The sequence below is a fragment of the Dendropsophus ebraccatus genome, chromosome 10, assembly GCF_027789765.1.
Source record: "Dendropsophus ebraccatus isolate aDenEbr1 chromosome 10, aDenEbr1.pat, whole genome shotgun sequence".
Classification (NCBI taxonomy): domain Eukaryota; kingdom Metazoa; phylum Chordata; class Amphibia; order Anura; family Hylidae; genus Dendropsophus; species Dendropsophus ebraccatus.
The window spans coordinates 47342339-47354709 of record NC_091463.1 but is presented as its reverse complement, the minus strand read 5'-3'; the positions used below and the strand labels follow the sequence as shown (position 1 = coordinate 47354709).

Here is a 12371-nt window from a genome sequence, read left to right as displayed (position 1 = left end):
GGTGCTCTCATTATGGTGGGTATATAACTATGTGTGTTACATGAAGGCAAAAAGGCAAAACATACTGTGAACCTAATCTATGATATGGAATTCAGAGCTGTGTAAATTTAGTGAAATATGTTCCTTTGCGAATATTCTGGACACAAGCAATGCCACTGTTATATAAGATGTGAGCAACATGTACACCGTCTATAATCAGATATACATAACACATTTCCCGGACATGATGAACAGCAGTAATATGCGAAAGTATCATCAATTCCAGTCCCACAAGGTAACACCAAATTGTGTCATATGTAAAGGTTTCTCTCTCAGTTCTATACTGTTTTACCTCTAAATAATGGAAAGACTAAATAGTAAATGTGACTGGTGTGTAGCATGGGGGCATGTGGTGTTAGACTGGTTACCTATCAAAAGGCAATAATAATGACCCAATCAGGTGCTAGCTGTTCCTAATAGGAAACAGAGAGGTACAGTAAACTGGTGAAATTGGGTCCATATACCATATACTGATACGAACAGGTCCACAGTTATTACCTCCACTGTGTCACTCCAATGGTAAACGCTGTATAGGCTCCCAGTGTCCCTAATGTTACAACTGCAAACTGCGCTCCACATTTGTAATACTAAAAAGACAAAAGAAATAAATTTTATGTGTTACAGACATGTAATAGTTCCATTCTGACATGGTGATCATGTGAGAAGACAAAATGTTGCAGTCTTTATAACTCACACACAAAGCAACAGGTTAATGACCTTGGCTGGGAAGATATTAGCTGCTATTACGGCGTGTTCACCAGCAGGGAGATGTCCCAACCTGAGACCAGGCAGACACAGATTATACCTTGGATCAATTATCCTGACAGCAAAAAGGGATGAAAAACAATTCATAGCTTTCTGTATTGTGCTAAGTGTCCATTCAAGTACATGTGTAAGGAGAACAATGTAAACTATTCTCCCATAGTTCATATATAAAGTTTATTCCCATCTTACGCACAAAGCATGATCAATCCTAAATTATATTAAACGTTATACCAACTCAGAATTTTGTCAAAAATGCAGTCAGAGGGCTTTTTGGCTCATTTTACACCACAATATCATACCCTTAATGGAAACCTGTCACAATGAATAAGCATTCTAGTGGGGAAGCAGCGTGTTCTAGAGCAGGAGAAAATATGCAAATTTATTATATAATTGTGCAGGAAAAATTCAGGGGAACTTGTAGTCCACTCAAAGGGGTATGATAGTATCTGTACTGCCACAAATTTTACTGGCTTCAGCATGTTTTTGCCTGAATTACCCTCAACAGGAAGTTGTGTGGTCCTTTAACCCTCCCATTGTCGTTAGGGTGTGTTGTCTCAGCAGCTCAATGGCTTCTCCCTCCTGAAATGATGCATCATACTCTGCCATCTGAGAAGGCTTGGCTGGACCCATCCTGATGTCATCACCACTGACCAGCCCCTACAGTCTACATCACGATCTCCTTTTATATACAATAATCTGCAGCAACTCTTCGTTCGAAACTGGCAGGAGTGTTGGGGGGGGGGACGGGACTAGATGAAGAGCTGAAGAAAAGCAATGCTTTTGGGGAATTGTAATACTTATCAACTATCCAACCAGAAAGCAGTGATTGTGACATGGTAGGGGAGAGGACTACACCCCTGAATGTTTTTACCCTTCATAAATCTGCTTAGCATCTGCTTCTCTGTAACATAATGCTGACAGCATTTTCAGAATGACAGGTTCCATTTGAATCTCCTCTTTTTGAAACCATTGGTTTTAGGTCAAACAGTATAGTAGCTTATCTAGCTACTGTTCCCCTTCACAGTTAAATAAACACACAGAGTGAAGGGGACACAGCACAGTGGCCCCTGGCTGTGCAGGGTACTGTAGCCCATACTATTCATTTGAATGGAGCCTTTCAGGTGGCTATTAGCTGCTGTGCAGGGGAAAACCAGTAAGGGTATGTTCACACATACTTAATCTGCTGCAGATTTGATGCTGTGAATGTGATGTTTCAGATTTAAATAAATATAACTAAACAAGTAAAAACTGTTGCAACAGTTGGGGATTAAATAAGTGTGAATGAACCCTTAAAAGGACGGGGTGGGGTGGGTCTTAGGCAATTGCCCAATGATCACAAGCTGCAACACCTTTATTATTATGTGGTTGGACTATGTTGCAGTGTATAAGTGTGTTTCCTACACGGTTTTCAATTAACTTTAACTGACTGTATCAGATCATTTAAAATGGTTTCAATATATAAAAAAAACAAAAACAACACTTCAGAGGTTTCTGTCAGTTTTCAGTACTTACCAAGATACTGCTAACAAGGAGCACTTCGAACATTGTGGGTCCCAGATTAAACACCAGTGCACTGAGCACAAAGCTAATACCTCTTGTACCACGATCGATGGCTTTAGACAATGCCCCAGTTTGTCTGCTAAGATGGAAGCCCAGGTCCAGGTTGTGCAGATGTAAGAAAACATTCTTTGCTATCCTCCTGATCGAGCTTTGGGCTACTTTCCCAAACACTGCGTTCCTTAATTCATTGAAGAGTGCAGCCCCGGCTCTGGAGGCACCATCTGGAATCAAAAACAATACAGACAGGTCAGTAGAGGAGTGTAAAACATTATAAATTAGCTTGTCAGATGGGCTTAGGCATATGGCCTATTATGGGTCTATACCAATTTCTGAGTTGTTATACAGAAGCCATAGCAGTTTATGGGGCTCTACTGTACCTTTGGTCTTCCTATCACTTATGTTAGGGGATGCTGTACTGAAGGACAATCTTAATCAGAATTGCTTCAAGGAAAAAACCTCAGCGTGGCACCATACAGAGGTACCATATAGCAGCACAAGAAATGACTAGGGCTTAGTAGTCTCCACGCATCATCATGCAGGCTCCATACTACTGCCATGTGCATGTGGGCTTTAGCCTTTTAATTTAATGTAAACTTGAATATTTAATAGTGTGCTTTGACAAAACCTTGTTTGAAAGATTAAAAATAAATGTCAATGAAGAAATCATAATTTCCTGCTAAGGCAATAAATTCAATTATTTTATGCTTATTTGAAAGGATTAAAAATACAAACTGCATTAATGAACTTGGATAAAGCCCGGCTGCTTGTTTAGGAAAGAAAAGGGAAAAATGCTCATTACTACCTTCCATGTTGTCCAGAAAGACATGAAAAGAGTGAAGACACAGACTAGAGAAGAGGGAAGGGTGAAAGGGTCACACATCAATCCCCTTCTGATCAAAGACCAAAATACCTTGGTGTGTGTGTGTACTGGATGAGCATAAGTGAGATGGGATCTGATAGAAGTTAGAAATATATCTGGAAGGAGAATGTCACAGGAAACAAAACATTTGTGTTCTGCTGCTGCCGCAGATCAGTGAATTAGAGGGTTTAATAAAAATAGATGACAGTAAAAGTCAGCAAGTCCGGAAACTGGGAGATCTCAGAACTGCACCAGTCTGCAAAATAAATAATCACACACAGAGGTGTCCAGGGCGGCTACGGGTATTAAAGGAGACATCTTATCAGAATAAGCCCTTTCTACATACCATAGTGGAGCCTATGACTAGCATCCTGCCCTGTATTAGTCATTGTGGGGACTTGGTAACAAAAGGCAGCTCTTTCTCTGGTGGACCCTCCCTGGCTGTGTAACATATAGATGGCATTTATGTTAGGTAGACAGTTTGTAACGTATTTGTATGCAGAACCCCGGTTCTCTATAAACCGCAGCTCGTGCAGAATACAGTATTTTATTAAGCTCCTATTGATTTCAATGGGAGCTTCAAAGTGGGACTGTGCAAAGTGAAGCTTCTCTTCTTTTCCTTCATGGTACTATGCTTCTCACTGAAATCAACTAGAGTTTTATTTTTTATGTAAAATTGCACAGTTGGATTGAAAACAGATGCCGTATCCGCATTAAAAGCCACAAGGCAAAGCTTTACACTTTCACATTCTAGGAAAACACAAGTAGCAAGAAATTTGTAACCACATCTGGATCTTACAGGAGCAAAACAGAAAATGTAATGAAGAATACTATCCACATACATTCAGATAGTCCAAGTCCAAGATTTTAGCTATGTATGATGTACTTTTTTACCCAAATTCCTGCTACGCTTGCCTTCTGCTCCCTTCATGCTATAAAAGCCATAAGAACACTCACTCATACTGTTCCCTACGTGGCATCTTGATTAGATTTGAAATACATTTTCTATAATGTTAAAACCTAAAACCTACCTAATAGATCCTATGAATTACAAGAGAGTGCACAGTTACACATGATATAAGTAACTGGGTGCACAGCCACTATATAGTATAAAGCATAAAGCAAGAAGAGCTGGCACAACAAAAATACTGTATTATATATCATGAATAATGCAGAGAAGTATGTACAAAAATTCTAAAGACAGGACCCCTAAAAACAATGAAAAACTCCCAAACAACTAGAGCTAACAGAAGTAACTTAGCTCACTCCCCATCCTGTACAATAAATAGGACTACACCTGTATTATAAATAAGCCCAATACAAAAATAATAATGGACAATAATTGTCTAGTACCTTTAGGATCATGTCTTCTGAATTTTTGTACACATTTCTCTCTATTTTTCATGATATATAATATTATTATTAAATATTTTGGATTTTTTGATTATTTTGGGTGTGCCAGCTCTTCTTGCTATATACTTTGTTCTTTGGTGTTACCTGATAGATCCTAAGACCATGTAAACCAGGCAGCACAGTGTGCTTTGAAAAATGTGTGCACTTTGTTCTAGCTGTCTATGCACCAGGATAGGTCTTCACTGCAAAGTTTTGGACAGTATACCATCAAAGCCCTTATTGTGCAGGTGTGGACATCATGTCCATCCTGGACACTTTACAAAGCAAGAGAAGAATCAGGATTGTGATGGCGGTAGTGAGTATTGGGCAAACATAAAAACAAATGGCTCCTCCGAGAGTTCAAGAAATGCAGCCACTTCAAGTGAATATAAAAGTATAAGGCATCGCTGAGGATAAGGAAACAGAAAAATGATTACATGTATTGTAATATGGTTAAATATAAAGTAAAAAAAAGGCTCCTTAATGTAAAATAAAGAGCATGGCAATGGCAACCCTGCCAATCTAATAATTATAGTCATGAAAGAAAGCGCCAGAACGAGAGGAGAACACATTAAGCAGCAAAGGATTAACAATTTGTTGATTTTGCACTTATATTTTGTGTTTGTTAGCCAAGTGCTTTTAAAGTAGGGAGAAAGCCGCTTGTTGAGACTAATACGCAAAGGAAACAGCAGGCTTTTTCCCTCTCCATAGTCTAACATTGTCCACTTATAAATACATTTTCTAAACTCTCTGTATGCATTCAAGAAAAAAAAAAAAGTTGCAAAAAGAAACATGATAACTTACTAAACTGGAAGATCCATGTGAATACCAGATAAATATACATAATATTAGAACACCAAGAAGGGAAAGCCATAAGAAGATACAAATTGGGGAAATTGGCAGGTGTCATTACGATCTGCAAATATTCATGTTTTCAAGTACCCAACTCTACTGGTGTGTTTACACAGAGTGATTTATCTGACAGATTATTGAAGACAAAGCCAGTCTATTCTTGTCTATTCCTGGCTTTGGCTTAAAAAATCTGTCAGATAAATCTCTCTCTGTAAACGCACCATTATAGTTAGATCATAAGCAATTTTTTAAGGCACATGAAAATCTCACGGTTTAGATCAACTCAGTAGCGTATGATTGTGCGATCCCTCCTATTTTATCACTTTGCAACACATGTAGGCTGAGATGTCAGCACTGTTCAATGTTGCATGTCCCAGTGGTTGGGTGAACCTCTGCATGAGCAGGTCATCAGAAGAATGGTATGATCCATTCTGTACTGTTCGTAAAACTTAACATCACATACCAAGCCTAGGGCGTTTACAACATGACAACTCCAGTTTGCATGTTGCTTTTGCTACAGTGTGCAGCTTGCATGGCCTAACCTGCTACCATAGCCTGCAGTCTCCATAGCCTGCTCCCTACCGAGCACATCTTGGATATCATTGGTTTGCAGCTATCAAGGAAACTGCCAGCAGCAGATCTTGACAATTTGTGACCCCAAGTGCATTCAGCGTGGCTGAGGAGCTATCCTCAGGATAGGTTTTTAGTCAATGATCGGAACAGAGCTTTTGGTCCCGTTCCCTGTATATTGTAGGTGCTGACCAACTGATCAGTGACAGATGACTTAAACCTGTGGATAGCACATCAGTCTATAATAAGTAGGAAATCCCTTAAACATGTCTATTGATCCTGTGGTTTCCATATCTCCTAACAATGTTGAGGAGTGTAGATTTGTCAGATGAGAAATTGCGTATAGTACAGTCTGCAGTGTCACCCGCTACATCGCTCCCATACCAAACAGCCACAAACAAAAAAAAAAACATTAAAAAACAAATACATAAGTATAATACATCTTCTCCCAAAACGTAAAAAAAATTGGTTATATAAGATAAGATACATTGTTTATAAGATACATTACAGAAAGATAGGATGCAATGACAATCGTTGATTTCACATGGTTGCCTTCCGGCTTTCCCTGGCTCCGGCATGACAAATCTGCTTAGATGGAATTATACATTCCCTGCTCCCCTACTGCTGAATAACTAAGCACATTTGTCATTCCGTCTGAGAAAGCGTCCTGCCTCCTGCGGATACTGTAAAGGTAGTGATATTAGCTGTAAGAGAGAGGAAGGTAATAAGTTGGCCAGACTCAATGCATGTAGGGGGTGATTTATCAAATGTTAGATACCCAAAGCAACCAATAAAATTCCAGCTTTCATTTTTCAGAGGCTTTTTAAAAAATAAAAGTTGATTGGTTTCTATGGGTGATTGCTCCACTGATCCTTCACATAAGAATTGATAAATCTCCCATATAGAGTTTACCAAATACATACTACAGGTATAAGAGTGCGATACTTCCTATACAGCTATTGACTCATAATATGGTGTCATGTTATCAGAACTCAACTTTTTGATCTTTGTGAGAATGTTTCCTCTTTCCTTATCAAAGTATCACCTACAAGTAGAAGTCTATCTGATGCTTTCATGCTAGTGGCCAATACTGTGTTCAGATCACAAGTGTAAGGGAAAGCGCGAATGAGAGCGAAAGTGTTAAATACAATAAGAACAAAACAAAAAATTCTTTTTATATCCTAGAAGTCATCAGCTTGTGGGTCAAACCAGAAAGGTCGCCTGTAATTAAAGAGGTAATTACAGACAAGATCGCATTTGACAGAAGGAATTAAGGCTTGACAAAACGGTTACGCAGAGTCTACCTCATCATAATGCTGGAATCACAACTCATATCTATTTTATGCCACCTTAATTGCTTTTGTCTATTAATGCTGAAGATGTGCGTTCATAGGCACATCATATAAGGCTTTTCATATAAGGCTCCCAGAATCATCTTCCTATATGCACATCCATTTTTCACACAAGCGATGGGTAATCTGACTTGTAGATGCTAAAAAACACATTACAATTAACACATTTACAATTAACTTTCCAGTCTTGAAAATACCAATACAGCAATCGTCTTTAAATTTAGAATTCCACTATAGAACCGCTGTATAATATCATATCTCAAGACCAGAAGCTGAAATTTTCATAAATTATTCACATGTGCACCATAATCTTGCAATGTAGTGCAAGCTAGCAAGTATAACACATCTACAGCTTCAATAGATGGAAAGCACGGACACACACACACACACACACACACACACACGGATGTAACTCCATGAGTAAATGTGATTTACTAAAAACAAAACAACGATAAAATAGAATCTAGATGTTAGAAGTCAATGGTAACCTGAATGGTACAATAGACTTGAAAAAGGAGAAAAGACAAACTATAAAAGACACTGGGCCTCTCCATATTACCAGTGTTATACAAGAACACTAATAGAACAAAATTGAAAAATAGATCAAAAGAAGTGGGAAAAAACAGAAAAGAAGCTCATATATCTATATGTATATATATCTTATGTACATTTTCCCATAAAGGACTAGTTTCTGCAAATCCACTGAAGAAGAAAGCCCAAAAGGTGTATTGTTGGTAGAGCAGCTTCTACGAACCCTGAAGAAGCTGATCCACCAGTGATACATGGGGACTGATTTAGCAGCAACAAGTCCTTTTGACAGATACACAGACTTCTAAAGTAGCATTTTTTTTTATGTTTATTCATCTTGTTATATGGCTATTATTGCATAACAGTGTTTTTTTGTAGGATTTTGTTTTACTATCCTTTGCATTTTCCTGTTTTGGAATGTATTGTATGGCGCATGCAGTGCATGTGGAGGGATTTTGAATTCATTAGAATTTGGGGACATGGTTGATGCATTTCATGTGCTACGTCACATTGTTTTTAATATCTTGTCTGTATTTTATTGTCATACTGCAAACAATAAAGAATGCTTTTTGATTTATGGAAATGCAACCATGTGTGAGTGCGTTTTCCCTCCTTTGGAGTTGTAAGGAAAAAACGGTAGTAAAAAAAGGAGTAGAGGCATATGCTATTGTATGTGCAGCCGCTCCTCTCTCTCCATGTCGGAATATGCTATTGTATACTGTAACTACCCATACATCCCCTCATACCAGCTCAAAGCTGCATGCAGGCAGAGCTGTACGATTACCTGAACAAACACTTAACTTACCTATTTGTTTCTTACTGTCCGAGCTTCTATTCTATAACATGCTGTATTCTCTCAATGGAAGATGCTTCTTCTCTACATGTTGTCACTCCCTTACAAGCAGAGAAGGTGGCATTTGCTAATTGCTATCAAGAACATCAATTTGTACCCGCTGGTAGCAGAGTCAGAATGTGCAACAGAGCATGTGTATAACGTAGATGTGTGCCACCGTTATGAAGTAAAGGGAATATCTGCAACTGCAGCATTTTTATTTCAAAACTCCATAATTGATAATGCTAAATTATATTGCAATAACAGTCATTGTTGGACAACCCCTTTAATTTAGGTGGCCTACACAATATACATTTATAGCACTGTAATTTGATGCACCAGTTTCTTTCAGAGTAGAGACTCTTCAATGAAGTCTATGCAATAGGCAATGACAGACATGAAAGTGCACTCCGCTAATGCAGTTTCTCCTAGAGAACTTGATGTAGAGTACCTGTGCACTGTAAGTAGCCATCCCTCGATGGATTATGAAAAGTTCTCTTCACAAACTTTGCCTCAATCCACTGAGAACAAAGCTCAGAAAAAAGAACTAAACCACATATGGTGTGTTGTTTAGTCAGCCCTATAATTCACGAACCCTGAAATGTCAATGTTAGTTGTACTTACAGCCAATCAATACCGCTGTGGCCATTGTAGTCACAGTACTCGATGCATCTGCCAGGTTCAGCACATTTCCAGATACTTCATTTAGGCTGTCCACTGCATATTTAAACATGAAAGGCACCACAATGTTCATACTCTGTAAATAAGCAACGGCATTAGTGGCATGACAGAACTGGTATAGAGACACAGCTAGAAAATACGGACAAAAACAATTCAATGTTTCTAAATGTTTCTAATGAGAGTACATTCGGAATTCTCTATACAGTATCTAGCTATACCCTAACCAGTCATGGGACTCAATGACCAGATCATATGATGAGCCAGGCTGTGTGCCGTAAATAAGCTCCATTCCCTTCAATACAACTGAGCTTCAAAACCCCCTCTGTAAGGAAAATTATTCCAGAATTGTTAGTGCAGGATTTGTAATTTTTAGGATGACAAACATGCAGTACCATTACCATTTTTCCCACTTAAATGAGTGATGGGCCCTGTTGACTGGTGGCTGTGTTCCTCTACAGTAAAAGCCACAACAAGGTAAAAATAGCCTTTATTGCGCGTTCACATGTACAGGATCTGCAGCAGATTTGATGGCGCAGATTTGAATCTGCAGCAGATCCGCAGCAGATTTTATGGGCTAGAATTGATTTGCTTCAAATCTGCGCCATCAAATCTGCTGCAGATCCTGTTTGTGTGAACGCACCCTAAAGCCATGGTAAATGTGCTGATGCGTGATGTGAGTGAGCACCAGTCTTGCAGATTATTGTTGTTTATTGTGCCTAATACAAGGCTAGACCACTGCACTGGGAGGGTTGTGTGAATGATCACTGGATTGTTCATGTGGCCCTCTGCGTCTATCATCAGTTAGTCGCAGATCCTCTATTACAAAGGGAGATGTGCATCTGGCAAAAGATGATCTTTTTAAGCAGGTCACGATGAAATGATCAGCAGAACGAGTGCTTGCTTGTCTGTCTGCTGATCAATGGTCCTAGAAACAGAGTGATAACAGTCTGTTTGGCCAATAGCTGCTCCATGTAAAAGGGCCCTAGGGGTACATGCACACAGGCAAAAACCTTGTTTCTTTGTTATACTGCACTATTTTTTATCTGAGGCGCAGTAAGCATAGTGTGGTCCAGTTATGAAGCTCCTATTGATTTCAATAAAGCAGGACTGTGTTAAAAAAGGTGGCATTATTCCTGTATCCACACATACCACATCTCCCATTTAAGTGAATTGAGCTCCCTGTACTGGGTGGAAGGGGGAGTGGGGGAGGGGCATGGTCTGTACAGGATGGTCTACAGCTCTGTACTCTGACCATGGAAGTCTCCCTTACCTTCTAAATCATAGCAGATCCACTTCAGGCTGGGGCTTACATCAGGGGACGGGACTGTGGTGGTAACCTCTCCATAGCTGTAACCTTCTCTCCCCGGACAGAGAGTGCTACATGTATGTGCCCACATCTGCCCTGCTCATAGTGTCTCCCATCCTCGCCATTTCTGTACAGTAACTTATAATATCACATATTGTGCTGTTTCTGAATGTTTTTTTCATCTGTATTACATGTTATTCAGAACAATAAATGATTATTTTGGGGTGTGGAACCAATTGTCTACATATCAGTGATTTCTTATGGGAAAATTTGCTTTGGTTTAAGAGTGGATTTGGATTACAAGCACGGTCCGGAACGAATTATGCTCCTAATCCAAGGCACCACTGTACTTTGAAGGCTATATACAGTATTTTAGTCATACCATATACAGTACTTTAAAGGCTATATACAGTATTTCAGTCATGCCATGTACAGTACTTTGAAGGCTATATATTTCAGTCATGCCATATACAGTACTTTGAAGGCTATATATTTCAGTCATACCATATACAGTAGTTTGAACGCTAACGGGGAGAAGATGGATGTCGGCTCCTTACCTAAACGTTCTAAAATCTAGTTTCCCAACATAAATAAAACGTGAAGGGAAAAAAATCCTATTGTGTCAGAAAAGGAAACAGATTGCGGGATGAGGACATACTGCATCTCTGACAATAAAAGTCAATTACATAGACACAAATATCCAGCAGTGACAGCTGCACTCCACACTTCATACATGTCACCTATGTATATAATAATGCACCATATAGGTTAAAAAAATAGAGGGAGAGAATATCCTTTTAGCAAGTGATATCAATTGTGCCCCTTCACACATTCTGTAGATAAGTCTTTCAACAGGAAGATTCCTAAGTATCCTGCACACATTTTAATAAGATCTAAAGCCGACATCCAGGATTTCAGCACCGTGGATTCCCTGAGGGTAAAACATGAATATATATAAGGCCAAGTACTATTCCATTTCATTCATAATCAAGTGAGGATTTATTCTCATCAGCAAAATTTGCCTTGATTTGAAATTCATTAATATGGCAAGCAGCGGATTAGGCTGAAAGAGGCAGATATGTGTGAGCAAAACTGTGCGCTTTACCGCTTAAATGAAATGCTTTGTGGACGGAGGAGTAATGCCATACAAACTCACGCTCAAGGCAAAACAATAAAAAATGCTCACATGCATTTCAATTGATGCTGATAAGGGATTTATATAGGACAGAGATAATGCTGAAAATGGGAGAAACGTCAGTGCCATCCCGATAACTCTAGAATGGCTGCGCCTCCTCAAGTGCTATGAAATATATTCAGTTCGGAGGGCACTTTACATGTGTGGAATGGACATGTGACATAGTGAAGATCAGTGGTGGGGGGCTGATTTCACATGGAATGGCACCAATTTAAGGCTCATGTCAATCTTTTTCTTCAATGTAATTGAGGAATTAGTCTCCTCTATTGACCCCTGCCATCTGTTCAGTCTCCCAACCACATGCAAAACTTTAACTTTTTGGGTCCTTTAAATCCTAAATAAGGGCCCTATTACACTGTCTGATATTAAGTGCAAGCAAGGAGCAAGTGAGCACTCCTTCTCACCGTCTGTGTGTGTAATTGTGGGGAGGAGCTGCCTGG

General features: G+C 39.2%; 1 protein-coding gene across 1 annotated transcript in view; it reads right to left on the bottom strand.

Moving 5' to 3' along the window:
- ABCB7 (ATP binding cassette subfamily B member 7) overlaps window positions 1-12371 on the bottom strand; it is a 90929-nt gene that overhangs the window by 33751 nt on the left and 44807 nt on the right. The window contains exons 5-7 of the mRNA XM_069986403.1: window positions 9374-9506; window positions 2317-2585; window positions 538-626 (exon numbers count right to left, since the gene is read on the bottom strand). Coding sequence (XP_069842504.1) covers window positions 538-626; window positions 2317-2585; window positions 9374-9506 — 491 coding nt within the window. The remainder of the gene's footprint in view (window positions 1-537; window positions 627-2316; window positions 2586-9373; window positions 9507-12371) is intronic.